General features: G+C 38.9%; 1 protein-coding gene across 8 annotated transcripts in view; it reads right to left on the bottom strand.

Annotated features, from left to right (window-relative positions):
* The window catches only part of LOC103958051 (ubiquitin C-terminal hydrolase 12-like), a 39,403-nt gene extending 16,087 nt beyond the window's left edge, over positions 1-23,316 (bottom strand). For 3 of the 8 annotated variants that reach the window (XM_009370281.3, XM_009370273.3, XM_048571248.1), the window contains exons 1-26: positions 23,090-23,315; positions 22,701-22,770; positions 22,247-22,397; positions 21,997-22,154; positions 21,093-21,358; positions 20,792-21,010; positions 20,599-20,707; positions 20,407-20,522; positions 18,341-18,439; positions 17,541-17,650; positions 16,041-16,115; positions 15,127-15,205; positions 14,879-15,025; positions 14,459-14,539; positions 14,233-14,352; positions 9,259-9,372; positions 8,502-8,579; positions 8,324-8,412; positions 8,119-8,227; positions 7,678-7,746; positions 7,495-7,602; positions 6,870-6,925; positions 6,554-6,731; positions 6,379-6,480; positions 6,229-6,300; positions 5,966-6,031 (exon numbers count right to left, since the gene is read on the bottom strand). In XM_009370281.3, the coding sequence (XP_009368556.2) occupies positions 5,966-6,031; positions 6,229-6,300; positions 6,379-6,480; positions 6,554-6,731; positions 6,870-6,925; positions 7,495-7,602; positions 7,678-7,746; positions 8,119-8,227; positions 8,324-8,412; positions 8,502-8,579; positions 9,259-9,372; positions 14,233-14,352; positions 14,459-14,539; positions 14,879-15,025; positions 15,127-15,205; positions 16,041-16,115; positions 17,541-17,650; positions 18,341-18,439; positions 20,407-20,522; positions 20,599-20,707; positions 20,792-21,010; positions 21,093-21,358; positions 21,997-22,154; positions 22,247-22,397; positions 22,701-22,770; positions 23,090-23,119 (2,871 nt within the window). In that variant the 5' untranslated portion in view covers positions 23,120-23,315. Of the gene's footprint in view, positions 1-5,385; positions 5,577-5,965; positions 6,032-6,228; positions 6,301-6,378; positions 6,481-6,553; positions 6,732-6,869; positions 6,926-7,494; positions 7,603-7,677; positions 7,747-8,118; positions 8,228-8,323; positions 8,413-8,501; positions 8,580-9,258; positions 9,373-14,232; positions 14,353-14,458; positions 14,540-14,878; positions 15,026-15,126; positions 15,206-16,040; positions 16,116-17,540; positions 17,651-18,340; positions 18,440-20,406; positions 20,523-20,598; positions 20,708-20,791; positions 21,011-21,092; positions 21,359-21,996; positions 22,155-22,246; positions 22,398-22,700; positions 22,771-23,020 lie in introns of those variants that run through there. The other 5 variants (XM_048571251.1, XM_048571250.1, XM_048571245.1 and 2 more) reach the window with 5 other exon arrangements.
* Between the last annotated feature and the right edge of the window lie 557 nt (positions 23,317-23,873).

Genomic DNA, 23,873 nt, shown 5'->3' on the forward strand with positions numbered 1-23,873 from the left:
GTTTTAGTCCCTCAACGTCCACGCTTGTCTTCTCAACATCTGGATGTATCTGAAGAGGCTGGTGATGAAGTTGATTCGCACGAAGATGGACTTGTTTTGCGGCATGGTCAACAAGTTTTAAACAAGCGACGTCTTGAAGGCGCTCAGACCGATAGCGATGTCAATTTTCGTCACAAGAAGAAAGAAGTGTTTAGGCTCCCTCAACTCGATGGCAGTGTGTCGTTTGAGAAAGACGTATGCATCTTCTTCTCTCTTATGACTTCTTCTGCTTTCATTGTTCTAGCTTTTGTTTCTAACAGCTTTCTTTGTTTTCTTTAGGTTGGGCCTTCTTGTTCTTTTGACTTGGTAACCACAGGTATTTATTCTTATGCGGAGATGCTATTTGGAGGTGACCTACCTACAGGCGAGGAGATTGGGGATCCACCTGGTACAGAGCTTATCCCAAGTTTGTCAAGTTTCCCAAGTTTGCCGTGTGTAGGTGGAGGCATGCAAGATCCCGTCATGCATTCTATACCTTTGCCAGCTAGCTCTGAGATCTCTTTGAGAGGGCCAAACCTTAATGGTACTGAGCAGCTTATTCATCGCATCAATCTTCGTGCGGTAATGGATATCAAGAGCCATATTGAGGAGAGGATTTCGAAATGTCCGTCAGAGGACCTTTCGTTGCTTAAGGAGGACTTGTCCAAACTTATTTCTGCAATTGACAATCTTAACATTGATTCTTCATCCTTAAAGATCAAGATTGCTGAAATTATGGCCGCTTCAACTGAATATTCTTCCTTGCGTGTTATTTCCTTGAAGAAGTTGAGTCCAGATGTTAGAGCTCACCAACTTGTTGCAATAGACTTGTCACTAACCCAAGCCCGGTCTTCTCAGCAAGCTGCTTCGGGAGATTATCAATCTACAGAGACTTCTTTAGCTTCCGTCCGGGTACGTCTAGATATGTTGATGCGAGAACAAGAACAGCTGGGCATCGAGGCATCAAAACTTGAAAGTGTTCTCGAGGAGCAGGGAGCTACCCTTTCTCAATGCCAAGAGGAGATTTCACGCCTAGAACAAGAGAAAGACATGGCTATGGAGTTGCCCATCCTGTCTCTCATCGAGGTAGAGACTTTGAAGGCTTTGGAAGGTTTGCTTGAAGACCGCCTCCTTAGTTTTAAGGACATAGTTTTCGAGTAGTGTCTTCTGCCCTCTCTCTTTTGTAATCAGATTTTTTCCTTTAAAGAAATAAAATGTTTGCATTCTTGAATTTGCTCTTTATTCTTTAAAGTGTTTTTTTTTTTTTTTTGATGTGACTGTACTTGAAGTTTTGAAGTTTCAAGTTGCCTACGTACCCTTGGTTGAGGAGGGATCAAGTCATGACGTAGTTCAAATGAGTGATGGTTTTGATTATGATTTTGCCGTACACAGTTTATGCTCTTGCGGGCCAGGAGCGTAGTGCGTTTGCTTTAGGGGTAGTAGCGCTTCAAAAATCTACAATTGATGGGGCCGATCTTCAACCCGTCTTCTGCCATGATTAAATAGGCGCCATTGGTGTAGATCTCTTGTATTACGTAAGGTCCATCCCACTTTGATGTGAACTTACTTTTTGTCTTATGAGTTGTAATGATAGGCCTACGCAATGCCAGCACGAGATCTCCGGCTTGGAAAGACCTTGGGCGGATTTTCTTGTGAATGCCTTGGATAACCGTGCTTGATAGCATTGCAAGTGTTGTTGAGCTTCGAGCTTTCTCTCATCCAGCGCTTCCAACTCCTGAAGGCGCAACTTTGCATTTTCTTCATCAGTCAAGCCTTCTTGTATAGCTATCCTTAGTGAGGGGATTTGACTTTCGAGCGGTAGAACAGCTTCTACGCCATATACGAGAGAATAAGGTGTAGCTCGGGTAGGAGTCCTATGTGTAGTCCTATATGCCCAAAGTGCTTTACTTATTCTTTCATGCCAGTCTCTCTTTGTTCGGCCGATTACCTTTTTCAGGAGGTTGCACAGCGTCTTGTTGAATGCTTCTGCGAGGCCGTTGGCCGGAGCATGATACATGGAAGACTTGTACTGCTTGAACTTATATTTGTCGCAAAGCTCGTCCACGAGTCGGTTGGAGAACTGCTTTCCGTTGTCAGTGATAATGTAGCGAGGCACCCCATATCGGTGGATGATATGCTCCTTGATGAAACGAACAACAGTTTCCTTTTTTACTTCCCTTAAAGGTATGGCTTCAGCCCACTTGGAGAAGTAATCTGTTGCAGCTAGGATGTAAGCTTCCCCTGCAGATGACTTTGGCGTAATTGGTCCTACAACGTCCAATCCCCATGCGTCGAACGGCCATGAAGCAACTGTAGGGTGTAATGGTTTAGGCGGTTGATGTATGAAGTTGGCGTGGAATTGGCAAGCTTGGCACCTTTTGGCGTGTTTCAGGTAGTCCTTCACCATGCTCGACCAGTAGTAACCCATTCTTTTAAGCCGGAAATGTAGCTTTGGTCCAGACTGATGTGCCCCATACACACCTGAATGTGCTTCTTCCATGGCTTGATTAACTTCTTCCTCACCTAGGCATCTCAGGAGCACTCCTTCAAAAGAGCGTCGGTAGAGTGTTCCTTTGTAGTAAAGGACGCGAGGTGCTCGTCGACGTATTTCGGAACGGTGTCTAAGATCATCTGGAAGCTTTCCGTGCTCTAAGTAGTTGATCAGCGGCTGTCTCCACTCTTCAGCATCGACTGGAAGTACTGAGATGACATTTGTATCATCTAGTGACATTTCATTAACGAGCGAAATCACCCATCTTTGGCAAACTGGCACGTCTGCAACTTCATCTTTTCCTAATGTCATGCTCGAGGCTAGATTGGCGAGAGCGTCTGCCATTTGATTTTCCTTTCTTGGCACATGTTCTAGTGTCACAGCTTCAAACTTTTGGAGCAGTTGGGTTGCTAGCCGGAAGTATGGGACGAGATCATCTTTCCTCACCTCATATTCAGTTAAGAGTTGATTGATTATGAGCTTGGAATCGCCATACACCTCAAGAGCTGTGATTTCCATGTTGATCGCCATTTGGAGCCCGATTATCAATGCTTGGTACTCAGCAACATTGTTGGAGCATAGCTCATTCAGTTGGAAGGAGTAAGGTAGTATTTGCCTTTGTGGCGTCATGAATACTACTCCTGCCCCCGCTCCGTCTGCTCGTGCGGATCCATCGAAGAACATCGTCCATGTCGGGAAAATATCGATGTAGAACACCTCTTCGTCAGGCAAGTCGTCTAACATGGCAGCCATGTCAGAGTCAGGAAAAGGATATGTTTTCTGTTCCAACTCTCTCAAGGTGCTCTTGTATCTGTCTTGGGTGCGAGGAGGCTCACTTGTCTTTATCTCCTTCGTTTTCTTCTTGGAGGAGATCTTGATGGGCGCTGAGGAGGTCTTGATGGGCGCTGAGGAGGGCTTGATAGGGGTAGTGTTGATGGTGAAAACTTCCTTAGCGGGTTTCTTCCCGGTCTTGTCTACATTTGGGGCGAATACTTTATCCTTATCGAAGTTAGTAATCGGCTCATTTTTCTCGTGATTAGCGATACTCAGCTCCATGTCGTGGGAACGAGTTGCTAGCTCTTCGAATGTTCTTGGTTTTATGCCTTGGAAGATGTAATGTAACCCCCAGTGCATGCCTTGAACGCACATCTCAATGGCAGAGGTTTCAGAAAGCTGATCTTTGCAATCCAGACTTAAGGAGCGCCATCTATTTATGTAGTCGACGACAGGTTCATCTTTCCACTGTTTCGTACTGGTCAGCTCTAGCATGCTTACAGTACGACGAGTGCTGTAGAAACGGTTGAGGAATTCCCTTTCTAGCTGGTCCCAATTGTTGATAGACTCAGGTTCGAGGTCAGTGTACCAGTCACAAGCGTTACTTTTCAGCGAACGCACGAACTGTTTGACGAGGTAGTCTCCCTCTATCCCAGCATTGTTGCCAAGTTTCAATGAAATGGACGACATGTTGCTTCGGGTTGCCTTTTCTATCGAACTGCATGAATTTTGGGGGCTGATAACCCCTTGGCATCTTCAAAGCATCAATCTTCTTGGAGTAAGGATTTGAGTACAGTACGGAGTCATGCGAGCTTCCTTCGTACTGTGTCTTGATAGTGCTTGCAATCATCTCCTGTAGTTGCTGGATAGAGAGAGATCCCATGAACGCCGTTGCTTGGTCTAGCTTCAGCTTCTCTTCGACTTTCTCTGCTGGAGGCTCCTCTTCTTCGTTAACTTCTTTCTTTACTAGGCCAACATTTGGGTCGACTTTCACGTCGGGCCGTGCATCTAGTTGGTTGACGAGTGCAGCAATCTGCAAGTCCTTCTCTTCCACAGTCCGTGTGAGCTTTGCAATTGCTTCATTCATCTGAGCTAGCTGCTCCTCGATTGAAGTTGCTCTAGTGGTCATGACTTGCATGGTTGTACTGCCGCTCGAATCAGCGTCGGAGAGTAGGGACTCTGAGTATTTCCTCGGGCTTTCCCCCCTTGATGCCCTTAGCGAGGCTAGGGTGATCACAGGCTCGTATCTCAGGTGCTCTTGTTCCTTTGACAGAGTTAATGCAGGGACGGAAGCCGCGACAAAAAAATCTCTTGCCTTACTTCGGGTTATGATGCCCGAAATATCACCACTTGCGACGATGATGTTCTTGTTCTTTGCTTTGATTGCAGGAACAACTTGATCATTTCTTGATGCCATTTGCGTTTTTCGATGATTTGAGGATAGAGATGAGAGGTAGAGATTGTCCCACTGGGCGTGCCAAATTTGTAAACACGAAAAATTCCTGAAACAAGAATACGTGTACAAAATATATTTTTGTATTAATGATTTTGAGGTTACAATCTCTTTGTAATTTGATCCTCTGATTCTATCTTCGTAGGGTGTAGGTTTGTGGATGAGTTGTTGATCCAAAGGGCCGTCGGGGCTTGATCTAAAGATGAACAGTTGATGAATGGATCTTCAAGGGGCGTTGGGCTTGATCTTGAAGAATGGGTGTATAAGTTTGTTGAGGTTGTTGATCCAACTTGATCTTAGGATGAACGGATGATGAATGATGAACACTTTCTTCAAGGGGCCGTCGAGGCTTGATCTTGAGTTGGTGGGAGTATTTCAAGGGCCGTTGGGACTTGATCTTGAAGGAGGATTTGACGAAAAACGAAAAGGGCTTTCTTGATCCTTCGGGATTTGCTTGAGAGCTTTAGAGTTTCAAGGCTTCAAAGTTTTGGTGTAATGTAAATTTCTCTTCCTTTTCTCCTCCAAAATGAATGTCTTGGCTTCCTATTTATAGAATTCCAAAACTTGATTTTTGGATTTAAATAATCAGATGAAATAAATCATTTCTACCAGGTATTGACACGTGTCCTATTTGATGACTTTTCCAATTTATTTCGATTTTTCGTTGAGTCACACGCTACATGTAAAATTTATGTGACACGTGGGAGTTGAAATTTTAATTATTGATCAACATTCATTTCACCGAAATTTTGATGTCTACAAACGGCCTACGTTTTTGTGGTGGACTCATGCTTCATTTTACTCACGGTTGGATTTTATGTCCTCACCCTACCTGTAATGCTTGATAAATATAAATTTTGATAAAAAGCCATGCCTATCGCAGAATTCACGATGTTGTACATTTGACATGCACAGATGTTGAAAACAAGCCAATTAACACTTAGCTCAAATAGCAGGGACATAGAAAACATTAACATCGCAGAGACATTTGACATGCACAGATATAGAAAACAAGCCAATTAACACTCAGCTCACACAGCAGGGACATAGAAAACATTACTTTCAAAGTGTGTTCTTACAAACTGTATCCCTATTTTTGCGATGGTATTGTATAATTTACTTTAGAAAGAATCCGTTAATCAGACCAATACTTATCAATTTTTTCTTTCATATATCTACTTCACAGGTATGGTAGTCAGAGCGTTTTTATTGGAAGATGAAGCTCATACCTTGTAAATCTTGTGATAGAAAATTTCAAGCAACCTAAGTTCTGCATCCGGACGAGACAATTCAACCTGTTCCAAGATGGGATACACCCAGTTAGAGCCATAAACTCAGGGTATTAAACTAAGTAAATAAATGATTAAAGTAAACTGTTGACAAGATCAAAAAAGTGGGCCAAAAAACAAAAAGTTCTACACACTACTAGTAAATAGTTAGTTTCAATTGGCTGGATAGGATGATAGTGACAATAACAAGCCAAAAATGTCACCTTAGTTTTAAGATCATTAATTACATCCCCAACAGTGCTCTGTTTTGGCAATCTTATGGTGTGAATGACCACCTGGTAAAAGACAGATATATCAGAAAATAATTAAAACTAACAAACCATAACTTTGTACGAACTTGTAGGTGTACTCACTTCTTCCTTAGTAGCATGATGGAATGCGACTTTCAGAGTTTTCAAACCTTGTAATTCAGGCAGAGGGATGTCCAACACTTCATAGTACAATATATCTGAAGTCTGTCATAGATTGATGTAAGAGTTTTGTTCTAGGTATTAAAATAAATATCCCCTAGGGATGTGGAATTATTACCTGACTGTAGTGGACCAGCATATCAGTCAAGTGGTCAACCCCACGATACTTAATTGGCTGGGGTTTGGGTTGTTGTGAGTAATAGTTGTGCGGTGTAAGCCTAAGTTTGGATGGATCATCCAAACCAAGTTGTCGAGCTACTCGTTCCACAACATCATCATAGGTATGGAGTTTTGACCTTAAAATCAATACGACAACCCGTGAGATTGTAATGACAAACTCACTTGTAGATCATATACAGGACAGTTAATGAACACAAATGCATTGGTATTGTAAATAATGTAGATAAACTTTAACCAACAATAATGTAGCTTACAGTTCTAGAGAGAAATCCTCTTCTTTGGGTTTCTCAAGGGATCGGAAGTGAACAACCTGTGACATATCAGATGATAAAGACTTAGCCAAACCAAGTTACCTTTTTTTATGAGAAACAATTTTATTAAAATACACAATACTTACCTCCTGAACTCACAGAATTGTGACAATGAGAATATATCACCAACACAGGCATACATAATAGAGATATAGGATACATTATCTGAAATAATGCTCCTCAAGAATATTTATGGTGAAATAACTAGATATTCAGACACAATAGTCATGACAGAACATGGTCTAGTAATCTACAGTATAAAAGTCTACAAAGAAATTAGAAAACATGACTATTCCATCTTATTATACATGATGACGGGACGGCACCCACAGTGCACCACAGTTAACTTCTTATATGGGTGGGTGAAACAAATCAATCATCCAGAAAACAAGCATGTATTTTAAATCCTTTTTCTAGTAACAGGACCAGCATGAGATCAAGCTTCAGTAAGAGTCTCACAACCATACCAAAAGTCTGTTCTCATATGACTACCAATTCAAATAAAGCACCAAAGGAATAGTAGTTTCCAAATTCCAACACATTAAGTATAAGTTTCAGGAAGTCTTACTTGACGGTTGTGCACGTATTTCAGAAAAGATGGGACATCATCATAGCGGAGATGTTCACCTTCAAATGAAGTTGACTTCTGAAAGCAGACAATGTCTCCATCCTGAAGCTGCATACAATGACAAGAAGTTCAAATATTGACGAGCAAAAGTGCTAATGAACACTGATAATATTTAGAAAATACCTGGCAGGCACGAAATGTGAACTTCTTATCGATGGGTTCACACATGACATTGGGCTCAAACTTAATTTCCTGGGAATCAGAGCATCGGTAAGAAACCATGGTTGACAACTAAAGAAAGAATCAAAATAAATCAACCGCCACATAAATAATTAGTAAATAACAGAGACCAGTAATCAGGCAGCTCTACACCAGACAAACTCAACTTATGGCCCATGAACCTTGGATTCAATCGGTGAAGGCACAAGGTTTTGGGTACTTGTTTATAGATGATGCAAACAAATCAAACTTCTTCAACCAGTCATGGTTACTGTCGTGAACTGACTATTGTGCCATCCTTAGCTAAATTGCTAGTTTCATTGTCATAAGGACATATACCATGTAGTTCTAGAAGTTGCCTACAGAATGACATAGAGCTGAGACAAGATGTGATTGCATACAAACCTCATACAGGTCAATCTCTTCCTCGGGAGCATAGCCAGCCATTTCATTTAATTTTGACAAGATTTCAGCTGCCTTACCAGTACTCTTCACGAAAAGTCTTCCAACATATCTGACATTATGGAGAAAATAAGCAAAAAACATAAAACTTCATCTTCTTCCGTAACTTATTGAGTAAGAGTAACCCAAATATGCCAAATTAATGTACCGTAATTCTTCTTTTTCTGGATCATAAAGCTTAAAGAAAAGCAGGATATCATCCTTTGTCTTGTCAGGTGGAGCAACAGGGTGTAAATCCTGAATAAAAATGCAGAAAATCTGGGTAAATGCTATAAAGAACATTCCATACAAGAATGACACAATCTTTAGTAGTAAAGTACAATTACCAGCCCAAGCTCTACTTCTAAGAATAACTTTAGTTCTGCATTATGAACCCTGTTCGATACCTCACTCAACTGTCCAACCTACAATGCAATGAAAGAAAGACTGATGTAAAAAGCACTTTTCTGGACTATGTTTGATGATGTAAAAAGCAAAGTCAAGTCATCCATGTGGCCTTTATTACTCTACTGTACACATCAGCTACTTCCAGAAAATGTTTTCTTTAAAAATACAAAAGCGAAAAACTCTTTACTTGATGTTATAGAATGAATATTTCTGAGTCTTTCCAAAAAATAAAAATCTAATTTTCTTCAAAATTGTAATTTTCCATGGAAAACCTTTCCCAACCAAGACATACTAATTGTTTAACCATTTTTATTGAAACAATGTGGAGCAATTCTCATTGAAACAATGTGGCCTAAAAAAATCAAATAATCTCGGCCAGGCTTCACTACCAGTCAACCATGTGTAACAATAAGTATACATAGTGCACAAATATGGAATTAAGGCTTCTATACATTAACAAATATAATAAGGCATCCGATGTAATGCAACATGAAAGAACTGCTTCAACAACCACAAGTCAAAGACAGAAAGTGTAGCTTTTTTAAAAACGCACTCTCTAAAAAGCATTAGCTTGTACATGCAAACATCATCAAATGGATATGGAGATGAATTTCATCTGTTCCACAAACATTGAAGAAAAAGAAGAAAAAAATATACTTTAAAACATAAAAATAGTAGCAGCACAAGATTAAGTACAGATCGTGTTTCCTCCTTAGGCGTTAATGGACGGTTAGGATGGTTTTGACGCTTTGCCCACAGCCAAAAACGCTGAAAATGCACTGGTATGCCAAACTCTTTCGCAACCTCCTCCTGAATGAATCATTATGGAAAGCAATTAAGAAGCGCAGCAAGGAAACACAATCCATGTTATTGGAAGCAGCACATCACCACTAAAAAGAAAACACAAGATTGGAAGTGAAGACAGTGATACATATTCGGAATTTGGAGGAGGTACCTAGTTATCAATCATTTCTTATACAAATCTTTTTGGGAGCAGCTTTTATATATATATATATATATATATATATGTATATATATATATATATATAATAAATTAAATAAACTTCAGAATGGATATACTATATACCTTGAAGTCCACTTAGAATACTATGCAAAAGGCATAAATCCCTTGGAATGTTTCATTGAAATTTTGATTCATCTGCTAGCAAAACTTATACCTTTGATTTTTAAATCTCAAGAGGAAACCAGAAATTTAATAAAATGGGGATACAAATTGAGCAATCATAGTCACAGAAATTTAAAAACAGCTGAGCACCTTACTCTCAAAACAGAGTAACAACAACAACAACAAAGCCTTTTCTCACTGAGTGGGGTTGGCTATATGAATCCTAGAACGCCATTGATCTCGGTTCTGTGTCATGTCCTCGGTTAGATCCAAGTACTCTAAGTCTTTTCTTAGAGTCTCTTCCAAAGTTTTCCTAGGTCTTCCTCTACCCCTTCGGCCCTGGACCTCTGTCCCGTAGTCGCATCTTCTAACCGGAGCGTCAGTAGGCATTCTTTGCACATGTCCAAACCATCGTAACCGATTTTCTCTCATCTTTTCTTCAATTTCGGCTACTCCTACTTTACCTCAGATATCCTCATTCCTAATCTTATCCTTTCTCGTGTGCCCACACATCCAACGAAGCATCCTCATCTCCGCTGCACCCATGTTATGTACGTGTTGATGCTTCACCGCCCAACATTTCATGCCATACAGCATCGTCGGCCTTATTGCTATCCTATAAAATTTTTCCTTGAGCTTCAATGGCATACGGCTGTCACACAACACGCCGGATGCACTCTTCCACTTCATCTATCCAGCATGTATTCTATGGTTGAGGACTCCATCTAATTCTCTGTTCTTTTGCAAGATAGATCCTAGGTAGCGAAAGCAGTCGCTCTTTGGTACTTTCTGATCTCCGGTCCTCACCCCTAATTCATTTTGGTCTCCATTTGCACTAAAATTGCACTCCATATATTCTCTGTCTTTGATTGGCTTAGGCGAAGACCTTTCAATTCCAACACTTCTCTCCAAAGGTTAAGCTTCGCATTTACCCCTTCCTGAGTTTCATCTATCAACACTAAACCGTCTACGAAAAGCATACACCAAGGAATATCATCTTGAATATGTCTCGTTAACTCATCCATTACCAATGCAAAGAGGTAAGGACTTAAGGATGAGCCTTGATGTAACCCCACAGTTATGGGGAAGCTTTCGGTTTGTCATTCATGAGTTCTTACGGCAGTTTTTGCTCCATCATACATATCCTTTATAGCTTGGATATATGCCACTCGTACTCCTTTCTTCTCTAAAATCCTCCAAAGAATGTCTCTTGGGACCCTATCATACGCTTGTTCCAAATCTATAAAGACCATATGTAAATCCTTTTTCCTCTCTATATCTTTCCATCAATCTTCGTAAGAGATAGATTGCCTCCATGATTGAACGCCCTGGCATGAACCCGAATTGGTTGTCCGAAGCCCGTATCTCTTGCCTCAATCTATATTCATGCAATTTTGTACGTCGCCCTTATTCTTGTAGATAGGCACCAAAGTGCTCTTTCACCACGCATTTGGCATCTTCTTCGTTTTCAAAATCCTATTGAAAAAGTCTGTGACCCAAGCCATACCCTTCTCTCCCAAGACTTTCCACACTTCGATCGGTATATCATCTGAGCCCACTGCTTTTCTATGCTTCATCTTTTTCAAAGCTACAACCACTTCTTCCTTCCTGATTCGACGGTAAAAGGAGTAGTTTCTACACTCTTCTGAGTTACTCAACTCCCCCAAAGAAGTACTCCTTTCATGTCCTTCATTGAAAATATTATGAAAATAACCTCTCCATCTGTCTTTGACCGCGTTCTCTGTAGCAACAACCTTTCCATCCTCATCCTTGATGCACCTCACTTGGTTTAGGTCCCTTGTCTTCTTTTCCCTTTCTCTAGCTAGTTTATAGATATCCAACTCTCCTTCTTTGGTATCTAGTTGCTTATACATATCATCATAAGCCGCTAGCTTAGCTTCTCTCACAGCTTTCTTCGCCTCCTGCTTCGCTATTCTATACCTTTCACCATTTTCATCAGTCCTATCTTTGTATAAGGCTTTACAACATTCCTTCTTAGCCTTCACCTTTGTTTGTACCTCCTCATTCCACCACCAAGATTCCTTTTGGTGTGGAGCAAAGCCCTTGGACTCCCCTAATGCCTCTTTTGCTACTTTTTGGATACAACTAGCCATGGAATCCCACCTTTGGCTAGCTTCCCCCCCTCTATCCCACACGCATTGGGTGATTACTTTCTCTTTGAAAATGGTTTGTTTTTCCCCTTTTAGATTCCACCATCTAGTCCTTGGGCACTTCCAAGTCTTTTTCCATTTTCTCTCTTTTGATATGTACATCCATCACCAACAAGTGATGTTGATTAACCAACCTCTCTCCTGGTGTAACTTTGCAATCCTTACAAGTTATACGATCCCCTTTCCTCAGAAGAAGAAAATCTATTTGTGTTTTTGACAACCCACTCTTGTAGGTGATGACATGTTCTTCTCTCTTCTTAAAGAAGGTGTTGGCTAAGAGGAGATCATATGCCATTGCAAAATCCAAGATGGCTTCCCCATCCTCGTTTCTCTCCCCAAAACCATGGCCACCATGAAAACCTCCATAGTTGCCTGTCTCCTTGCCCACGTGTCCATTTAAATCTCCTCCTATAAATACCTTCTTCGTCTGGGCAATTCCTTGCACCCAGTCTCCAAGATCTTCCCAAAATTTCTCCTTCAAACTTGTATCCAACCCTACTTGAGGTGCGTACGCACTGATCACATTGATGAGTTCTTGTCCTATTACAATCTTGATTGCCATAATTCTATCTCCTACCCTCTTGACATCTACAACATCTTGTGTCAAGGTCTTGTCCACGATGATGCCAACACTGTTTCTCATTCTATTTGTGCCCACTCTCAAACCAGAGTATGCCCAGAAACCCAGACGAGCATACATACCATTCAAGCCTAATTTGGCACATCCCAGATGATGCCATCGTATTAGGAATATTTGCGATAAAGTTAGAGGTACTTTGGTTACCTACGGTTTCCCTTAGGTTTTCTGCTGGACTCTTGTTATTTCATATTATTTAGTTTGGCGTATTTTAGTACTTTTGTTACCCTAGGGTTTTCTTAGGTTTAGGTTCTATAAGTTTCCAACTGTAATCCCTTAGAGAGGATTTTGGAAGATTGAATAAATTTGCAGCTCTATAAGTTCCTTCCAATATTTCATGGGAGCTACCGGTCACCACATGCAACCGGTGTTTGGACTGCTGGATTTGAAGACTGTTCAACAAAATTAAGCGTGGATCAAATCTGGCGGTCCAAACCATGATGCACTTAGTCACCGGTTGCGCGGAAGGAAAATCGGTTTGCTTCTATCAGGATTGTGTGTTGCAACCTAAACTAACCCTACATACAAAGCCACTGGGAGTGATTCTTACAAATTTAAGCCCTGCACCATATGTTTAACAATTACTCAATGGCATCAAATTTAAGCCACTGGGAGGAAAAATATAAATAGCCATATCTCACCATGAAACTTAATCAAAATCATACAAAAAAGAAAAAAAAAAAAGCCAAAACAAGGACCTGCCGTCCCTAATCCATGGTAGAAACAAATAGAACATATCTTTTGGTATACCTATAAATGTCATCCAGTGCTCAAAAGCATCACATGATTATCAATTGAATGAACGCCAAATTTAATCATACATTTGTTCTCTATATATAACTTCACTTGCCAGTTGATATAATATTGTCATGTTTACTACTTTTCTAATTCCCTATAGTGCAGACCCTCAATAATACACACACATATATACATATACATATATATACATATACATACATATATATATATATATATAGAGTTAGGATCCGGATAGTGGAGACGCATTTGACACACATGTTTGTGGGGCCCACTACATAATGTATTTAAACAATCCAAACGTCTATCTTTTATGTCTTACCTCAAAGATCAAGTCTACCAAAATCACACAAATCCAAAACCGTATGACCGTTAGAATAAATTTAGTGTTTCTTGTAGAACTGCATTTTTCCATTTTCTTCATTACAAATGAATGTCTTAATGGTTTTGGATTTGTCTAATTTTTTGCAAGGATGATTAAAGCATGTGTCCCCAGATCCTAAACCATATATATAATTAATATATATATTTATAATATATATTCCTCTTCGTGTGTGTACTTCTGCTTGTGTAGAATGGTTACAGTTACTAAACCGTAACTATACAAATGAAAATATAATGACACAAACAGGTCAGTTAACTGTTATGAGACAATGTAAGAGGACTTGAAAGCATCTAGAGTTCTATCCTCTGCTTCTACCTTACATCCAACCTACAAAGGGGGGAAAAATAACTTATTTTCTTTAAGAAAAAAGGAGAACTATCGACAAGCAAAGCAATAACTCTAGCCTTTCGAGTTTTAATACACTAACTAATATCTTGCAAAACGAAAGAGGACATAAGCAACCATTACAGCCATAACGTATTTAGCAGACAATATGGATAGTTGGATGCCAGCGGAAGAAGAAAGTTTTTTTTCTTATTGATAGAAGAAAAAAAAGGTTTAAAATCAGGTGCAACAAGCACCTTCTGAATTGTACCTTAAAAAGGTTAAAAGGAGTCTGGTTCTGAATACGAAAACTTCTAACTTTGTCATGATCCACAAGATCAAAATAAATATCCTTCCCAATTTGCTCCATGAGGTTCTCATCCCTGGCAACCTAGATGAATCATATACCTCTTAAGCATATTCAAACTACAAACTTGTACAAATTGACCATTAAAGTCACTTGTTAATAAGGGAGACGTTAACAGCTAAACCCCAACCTTTATAATAGTATACAGGTGTGCCTCTGCCTTTTCTTTCTTCTTGTGCTCCTTTTCTTCTTGTTCCTTTTTTAACCTCTCCTGACACAAGTCAATGAATTTATTTAGAACTTATCTCCCGTAAGGCAATAGTGTATTTGTTTTCATTTGTATATAAGTAACTCATAAATTAAGCAAGTTTGTCCACAAAGCAGTTGATGTGCCAAATGTATGAAACAAACAAGCAAAGCATGACCTTCTTTGTAACTCATTTATTTCTGATTCCAAGTTCAAGTAGAACTTTACTGATCTCAAACAACAGGACAATTGAGATAAGCATTGTTCAGAGGTTCATTCAAATACATCGTCAAATGGAGAAGCCACAATTTCTTAAAAATGAATAACATACCCTAAAACTTGGCCTTAAGAACAGGATCTCACCCTCAGATGTTCAGCAATGTCCTTTTCATCCACATTGCAGATTATTTTATCTCTGTCACTTTCCCGAATGTACACCAGCATGTATGCATTTGAATATTTCGTAAATTTGAAAAGAGTGTTATTAAACCCAGGGTTTGTCTGCGGTAACTGTAAAACAATAAGCAAATTATGAAAAAAAAAAAAAAAAAAAAAAACTTAAAAATATAAACATCAATTCAATATCACAGGCAGAAAATGGAAAAGCATACCTCTTCCTCACCACCATACTGCTCCTCTAGTGCCCTCTTTATGTCTTCTTTTGTTACCCTCTCATCATCGAATTTATACCTGCTAACCACACTTAATGACATGTGAAATGAAGGGTGCTTGATTGAAGATAGTAGCAACTTCAGTTCCTTGCTTTCCCAGCATTTCTCAAAATTCAATCAAATGTCTAGAATTAGCATAAAACTTGGGAAACAGAATTGGCACAGAAACATACCAACTGAGGTGCCTATTATGACCCAAGGCCTCAAAACATCCGTATGGCATGGTCATTTACTATGTTATCATTACCTTATTGTGGCACACTGAAAGTGAATGTGAGTGTGGTTGCTACTTATCGAGGAGATTGATATGAAGGTGGTATGCTTAGTTATAGTCATATATATAGATTGCTATATAAAAGTTACAACCACATCCATCTTCATATATATAGAGATAGACACTGCTAAAAATCAAACTACAGTTCACCCAGAAAGGTTGACAATACAACTGTAGTGAGTCATTAATTGCCTGAAGATTCAAAGAATTCACAGATAAGGTCCCTTTTGTTTTAGATAAGCTTCCTTGTTTTTTTTTTCCAGCTTTTCTGAAGTGGTCCACTTCCCAATTTTGAAATTTGGATTTCTACTGTTTATAGGCAATGAAATTGTCTCTCCTGAAAAGACAAATGCAGAAAAGGGTCCTCCTGATGCTAGGAAAGAAGTCGATCAAATTTAAAACGTAAAGTATATAGGCATATTTGTACATGTGTGCTTCTAGAAATTCTGGCTTCAAACAAACAATATGAAACCCAAACTAGGGGGTTGATCCAGCAAGGTGATGAGAATCAATCATAAGTTTTCCAGACAAGCAAAACATGTGTGCACACTTGAGAGATGGATACAGAACTGTGACATACCACTGATCAGAAAGTGTTGGCCTGACAAAGGCATAATAGTGTCCACCGTGCACCCCACCACTATGCACCAAAACACTGTAAACAACCATAAAATGGGTAAGTACAATAGAAAAATTAACTACAAATCGAAACTAATTCTTTTATAGGGAGATCAAAACATAGTCATCTTGTGTCTAAGGGAGACATAAAAATGCCTTAGAGTGTTTGTTTATTCCACAACAATAATTTTTTGTAGAGTAAATTGTAGCAATGGTCCCTGAACTAAAAATCCATTACCATTCGTCCCTCAACTCATCAAAATGTGCAGGTATGGTCCCTCAACTAAAAATTCATTACCAATGGTTCCTCAACTTTAACCCAATTGGAGAAATGGTCCCTTAACTTTAACTCAATTGTAGCAATGCTCTTTCCAACATAACTCATTTTGACAAAATTGACTAAAAGGACCATAGCTACACGTTTTAATGAGTTGAGTGACCAATGGTAATGGATTTTTAGTTGAGGGACCATTGCTCCAATTTGATTAAAGTTGAGGCTACAATTTACTCCTTTTTTAAGAAAAAAACATTATAGGTGAATGAGCAGTACAAGACAGGGAAAAAGCAAGAAGAAGAAGAAAATAGAATAGGAAAGCACACCACATATATAAAATGAAATGTGTACATACATATAACATCATAGCAACTAAAGGTGAAGAAGAAGAAAATAGAATAGGAAAGCACACCATAGATATAAAATGAGACGTGTACATACATATAACATCATAACAACTAAAGGAACACAGCCACTTAGAGCATCTCCAATGGAAGATGCAAAATGCCTTGAAATTGACATTTACATTTTTGGGTTGGCTTGAAAACACTCCAATGGAGGGACGTCAAATATCCATATTCGCCAGAAGATATAAATAAAAATGTAAATTTACATCTTTTGGAGGTCGCCCAACCAATCAAATAGAGAACGATGAATGAAATTCCAAATTTTACATCTCTCCCATTGGAGTAAAACCAACATTTACACCTCCTGAAATGTAAAATGAGATGTAAATGTGGGTTTTACATATCAAATTTGTATCTCTCTTAGTACTATGAATCTTGTGGCTGGCGAGTTCGATACCAATTTATTTCCCCACAAACAATGTGCAACAAAAGTGAAATTCAGCACCACTATCAGATAGTAATGTCAACCAAAATATCCTCAAAGCAGAAATTTTGGCACCCTACCAAGATTCCTTAAACAACGAAAATAGTTCTGTCCAGAAAAAAGAGATGCAACTAAAAGAGCAAAGGGGTTTCCTACAAAGCATGCATGAGGAATTTAGAATTCTTTCAATAACAAGAGCTACATAGAATATTTCCCCAACTATATCAAGCACCAGTAAGTGAACCTCATAACTATTATTATCACATGAAAGGGATCACCAGAAAGCTTCCCTAAGAGATTAAACTAAACAAAGTGGACTCCGATACATGACAAATAAGAATGATGCTGAAAATGTACCTGTGAAGTGTGTAAAGGTTGCGAACACTCCTATCAGCTTCAGGCGATAAATATTTTCCATTCTCTCGATCAAGGTCAAGTTGTAACGGGAACTCATAACGATCATTAATCTACACAATGAGACCATCAAGAACTATATTTAATGTCAAGTAAAGAAATGCAGTTTATCAGTCTTATGTAATCAAATGCTAATCACATCACTCCAATCTCATCTGGAATAAATTATGAATGGATCAAGTTATAAAGGCCCTATTCACTTAAAAGCTGTGAAGAATTGAGAAACAATCACTATGGAAAACTAGATGGGAGAAATAATGGAACTCAAAGCTATATTTTCCGGTGACAAACCCATATATGACAGACCAGTCTAATAAACAGGTCATTCAAGTCAAATGTCTGATAATAGAACCATTAATGGCCAGATCACAGGACATGCAAATCATAAGGATATCTTTAATGCAAACACAACATGGGTCCTTACCCTTTTTTTGTCTAAACTTTGATTAAAATTGGTTTAATTGACTGAAACTGAACTTTCAGTTAAATCTAAATTTACTCTCTTTTGTATTCTTTCCTCAGCATTCATACTGACCACAACTTATCAAGTAAATATACTCTGATTGCGAATAAATGGATCATTAAATACAGACAACAGTTTCCCATTTTCATTTTCAAACAATCATTTGGACACAATTGTGATGGACAAACTATAGTGAAATTCATGGTAACAAACTAATCATGCACAAATAACAGTCACAATGGCATGTTATATCAATTTTTTCCCCTTATTGAATTCCAACCTTCACCATTGTGTCCCGCATGAAGTCATACTCAAATCGTTTCAGTTGAAGTTGAAGCACAGGGGGGAAGTCAATGAACAGAACACCTTTCTTGGCATCCTGAAAAGATCCCACAACGTCCAAAATGATCATCCAACAAATATAAGCCAATAAAACAATAGTTTTTCTTATGACAAACAGCCAAAAACAAAATGCAACAAACTGAAGATATAATCACACTTGTGGCCGAAGCAAACCAACTATTAGATTTGGGACGTTACAATCCCTCCACAAAACAAAAGACAAAGGTAGATTTATCATGGGAAAGAGAGGGGAACAATAAATAGGAGAGAGGTAGGCAACAGGAGGAAACCAAGGAAAAGAAAAAACTGAACGTAAATATTGATGCTTAAAACTACCCACCAAATCAATTATATAAGTTTTTACTTTCTAAGATAAGATCCGCTTTTACAACTTCTACTGAATTTACGCAGCAACCTGTTTGAAAAGACCGTCAGTTTCTTTTGAACACCCCTAATATCGTGTACAAATAGGCTATTCAAACATTGTTCTGCCTCATTATTCAAACATTTTGTTTTAAAAAGAACCAAACTTTCATTTCAGATTGAAACAATACAACAGAAAACAAGATCTCTCTAAATTACAAGACAGAGGCTTTCCAATTTGAAAAATAACAGAAAACGAGCTCTCTCTAAATTCCAAAGCTACATGCACTCACAAAGATGCCCAACAGCATGCCCTTTCCCATAAGCATTCCACCTCCTCACAATATCCACAAAATTTCTGCTTTTCCTATCTACACGTACCACTGGAAAAATTCACAGCACTAAACCCCTTTTCAAAGCTTTTCACATAGTAACTTATTAGATGACATTGGAATGGACCAGTATAACCCTGCCTCCTCAATTAACCAAGCCCACAAAGAAAAAGCCAAGGGACAGGGCAACAACATTCAAAGTTCCAAACTTTTCAGTAGAAGAGATGGAGCCGGGATATCCAATATGTATTGAGTGACTTAGAAGAAAACGTTACAGAATGCTCCAACTTCCAAACTCTCCTATTTGCTTTATGAGGGACGAGGGAGACTGGTCCTACAGTTGACAACAGCGACAACTCTGCTTCTTGATCATTCAGATTCCTTTGAAACCTCCCAACTTTAAGGCGAAGCAAAGAACTGACACACATTCTTGGAATAGATATGAAATTGTGATTACCTGTACAGATGCAGATATAACGAACAAAACTCTGTACCCTCAATCCATCTGTCCTTCCCAAAACCTCACTTTAAACTATGTCCTTCAGAAAGATTTGTCGATGGGCATCAACTTGTATCTCTTGCCACAACCTTCAGATCCCAACCAAATCAGATAAACCATACTTCTGAATTTGTTTTATCCCCTTGCAGCTGAGAAGAACAATCCACTATTTTCTTCTTCTTTCTTTTTTCTTTCCCATAATAAAATAACTCATCATATTTCCAAAATCCTGAAGGTTTATGAACTTGGATTGTGTAGACTATATCCATTCCAGCATTCAGGAAATTAAGTTTAACAACTGCCAACCTATTTCTTCCCCTCCCTCAGTTGTAACACCTATTTTACCACGCCTCAATCTTATTCATCAATTTGAAGGGCCTGTGAAAGCCCAACCCTTGTGACTTTGCTTTTTATAATTTTCTTCTCTTGTTTGGGTTGAAAATGCCTTGCAAAAGCAATGGTTCGATAAGTTGAAGAAAAAAAAAAATAGCTAGTCACCATCTAATTTGCAATCATCTTTACCTTGACTGCCTCAAGTTAATTTGTCTCCACCCAAGATGTCAGGTTTATTTGTTTACATTGGGGCCAAGAGTGTCCTAAGACACAAAACTAAAATTCAAAATAGAAAGGCACGGATGGCATTGCAAAAATAGCATCCTGCAATCTTGATCAATGCAAGGAGCAAGCAAAAGTGAGCTGCTCAGAAGCTTAGTCAACAGAAACAAGTTTAGCAAGCAGACAAGTCCCACAGAATTTCATGCAAAATTGTCCAAATTATCTACAGCCTGAAAATTTAATAGAGCTACCAACCTGTAATCCATACTGTTCAGCATGATACTTGTTACCACCCTCAAGACGTTCCACTTCAACATACTTATCAAAAGAAGCATAAACATCACGACAGCCTTTGACATCAAGTTGAAGATCTGCCAGGCACATATTAAAAAATGTTATGCAAAAGGAGCAAACATGGGAGAGCTCAAAACAGAAAAATCGAAGTACCATAAAATGATTCCCTTCTTGTAGATTTGTAGTCCACGTTGATGCATTCAATGTAGTTCATATGGTGTCCTTCGAAGAACTTCTGTATAGTTCCCTCTACAACAGTTCCCTGATGTACTTTTCATTAAGTATCCAGAGCTTCCAATTCATAAGATTTTCAAATTCATCAAACTAAGTTTAGTTAGAATTTTACCTTCATTTTGTGCTCAAGTTTTTCACACAAAACTCTATTGAGTTCTTGCACATCATGCTGCATAAATGAATCATATGTGTCCCATCCAAAAGACTTTGTAAGCTCTTTGGTCACCACACTATTGTCACTGTACTGGAGCTTGTAAAATAGACTCTGCAGAGCCAATGGTATGCTTTGCGATGGCAAATCACTCTCGGTTGTGGGCATATGGTAAACAGCCTGAAATATATAATCCAAGAAATTGTTTTCCTCAGATCTCTAAACAAACAAGTTAGCATGAGGGAGAAGGGCGGCCGCTAACCTTTCTGAAATAAGGAATATGATACAGAGTCTGGAGAAGAGAGTTCATGTAGCATGTTGCTCCTTGGTTCTTAAGCCCCACATAACCTGTCTCCTTTTTTGAGTCATATGTCCAGTATTCAAAAACCGTACAAACGAGAACCTCGGCTTCAACTATAAGTGTATCATTCACAAGATACCCTCTACTGGGATCGTAAAGTTCACTAAGAGGCATAAAGGATGCAAAACCCCAATCACTTTCTCGCTCATAGAACTGGTGCTGTGTGTCTGTATCACACAAATACAGTGAGTTGAAATTTATATGCACAACAACAACAAAGCCTTATCCCACAAAGTGGGGTTGGCTGAAGAATTCTAGAATGCCACTGCGCTCGGTTAGTTGAAATCTATATGCACATTTTTGTTTAATTCTGCAGGTTTCTGTCTGTAAGTATACAAAATGTCAGCACCAGCTTACAGAATCGGTAAAATTTTGGTTTTCGAAACAACTCCAACTAATACAAGCCTAAACATAACTATTGAATTTCTAGATCACATGAACTGAATTCACCAAGCTTAAGTACCAGAAGCAAACCGAAAGGCCAAACACATCTACATTCTGAATTTCCCTATTACATAATGCACTCCCTACAACCAAGTCCTCCATTAGATTCATTGGGCTCTGATACTTGTAATGAACCATGAACGATTTTCTTTCCTAGCAAATCTACTTATTTTCATCAACATAAGAAACCATTATTTGCAACATTCCTGATTTCCACGTTTAAATGCACACATGTTCTGATAGATAGAGAATCACACCCAACATCGTGGATTAAGTCCGGAAATTCTTATATTGCCAAATGCTCCAATCCAAAATTTAATGAGCAGTGGAAGATTAGAAGAATATATATCCAAGGAGTTACCTTTTCGTACTGAATACTTGTTATGAATTTGATTGATAACCCCCAAGCTAAACTGGGCATGTCTACTCCACCCATATGGCAAACTTGAAGAATCCGCAACATCCAAATACATAGACAAATGATCCACATTGTTTCCCTTAGGAAAAATAAGCACGCGCCTGCCAAAGCAAAGCAAAGAGGAACATGTCAAAGAGGAATGTATCACAGCACAGTGAAGACGTAAAAAAAAAATAGAGAAGATGATCAGTACCATTTATAGCCGCCAACAACAAATACATCTGAATAATACTTCTTCGTATTCATCCTAGTAAAGTTGTCAACTCTCCATGTGAATCTTGATGATGGAGGATCCTCCACTGGCTGGTTCTCCACATTATTAGCAGTTTCAGGTTGTGCAACGACTAATATGCAAAGAAACAAAAATGAAACATAAATATGTTACAAAATTTTCATGCTGTTAGTTGTTGAACGTACAACTAAAATAACAGTACTGCGAGAAAACTAAAAACTAAACTCAAAGGATCTATTTCAGTATCCAACTGTGCAGAACATGTATATATGATCTTTTTCAATGGACACTGTATGAGAACTTCCTAGAGTTTGCTTTCAAAAGCAAAAAAAATAACTTAGTGAAGACAACCACTTGTCAGATACAAGTAAAACTAAAATTACAGGGAATGGACATGCTGTACGCATCATAATACCTTCCATCGGTTGGTGATTGTTTTCGGGCAAATCCGAATGCGGGACAAGCATCTCCTCGTCCTCTGGTTGCTGAAACAAAAACACAAGGGTGACGAAGAATTCTGAGCATTTACCAAAAGCAAACGCTTATTACTATTTCCAACAAAACCCTAAATTTCAAACAGCAATGGAGAGAATCATAACCATATTACAGAAATTTGGAAACCAAAGCCCTAAACAACCCCAAATTTCAATTTTAGTTCTGGGAAAAAAAAAAAAAAAAAAAAACCAATTACAATAATCTTAGGAAATACATACAAATTTGAACCAAAAACCAAACCTCTGATATCGGCAAACACCAAACACATAGATGGATGTACACTTAGAGAGAGAGGAGAGAGAGTCATACATCAATAGGGGCAGGCGTCACGACTGTCATGGTTGAAAGAAGCTGCGGAATGAGATATGGAAATACCTCACAGAAAGGTACGAGAGAGAAAGTGAGAGAGGGAGAGGGAGAGTAAAGGCTTGCAGTAAGAGAAGTGCAAAATGGCGATCACCAGAAGCCAGTCGAGAAGGGAGAGAGAGTCCTTGCTCTCCTTTATATGTAGGTGTCGGGTAGTACAGTAGGAGAAAATTTTTATTATATAGCAGTGGTATCATTCTATATTCTGAACATACTGAAATATCCTCGTGTTGGTAAGTCAACCAACGCAAATTCTTTTATGCAGACTGGTCTTTGGGCGTACATCGTTAGATCTGATCTTAACGGCTGGGAACAAAGCAATCAAAGCAAGCACAGGGTGAAAGCAGGTCTCTCCTCTCTCTACATTTACCCATCAACTTTTTATTAATGTCCGCTTCTCTCTCCTCTCTCTGTTCCTCTCTTTTTCCTTTCTCTCTGCTTCTCTCGACCCCTTTATTACAAACAGATCACAAGCCACCATCTTCTACGTCCAGTAAAACCTCCTAAAGAAATTCCTTGTCATCCCTTATCATCCATGATCTTTCGTCCCACGAGCAGAACCACCTGAAGAAATCTAAGCCCATCAAGCTCAAAATCTAAACTTTGGAGCACGAGACCAAAATGTGTTGAGCTCGAGCAACGCGAGGTCACGATCAGGGACAACTTCGAGGTACGCCACCTTTATAACATCGTCTTGTCATGGCACAATGTGAGGTCATGATCTGGG

Source organism: the organism of the source record quoted next, unplaced genomic scaffold (assembly GCF_019419815.1).
Source record: "Pyrus x bretschneideri cultivar Hongxiangsu unplaced genomic scaffold, Pyrus_bretschneideri_v1 Contig58, whole genome shotgun sequence".
Lineage (NCBI taxonomy): Eukaryota > Viridiplantae > Streptophyta > Magnoliopsida > Rosales > Rosaceae > Pyrus > Pyrus x bretschneideri.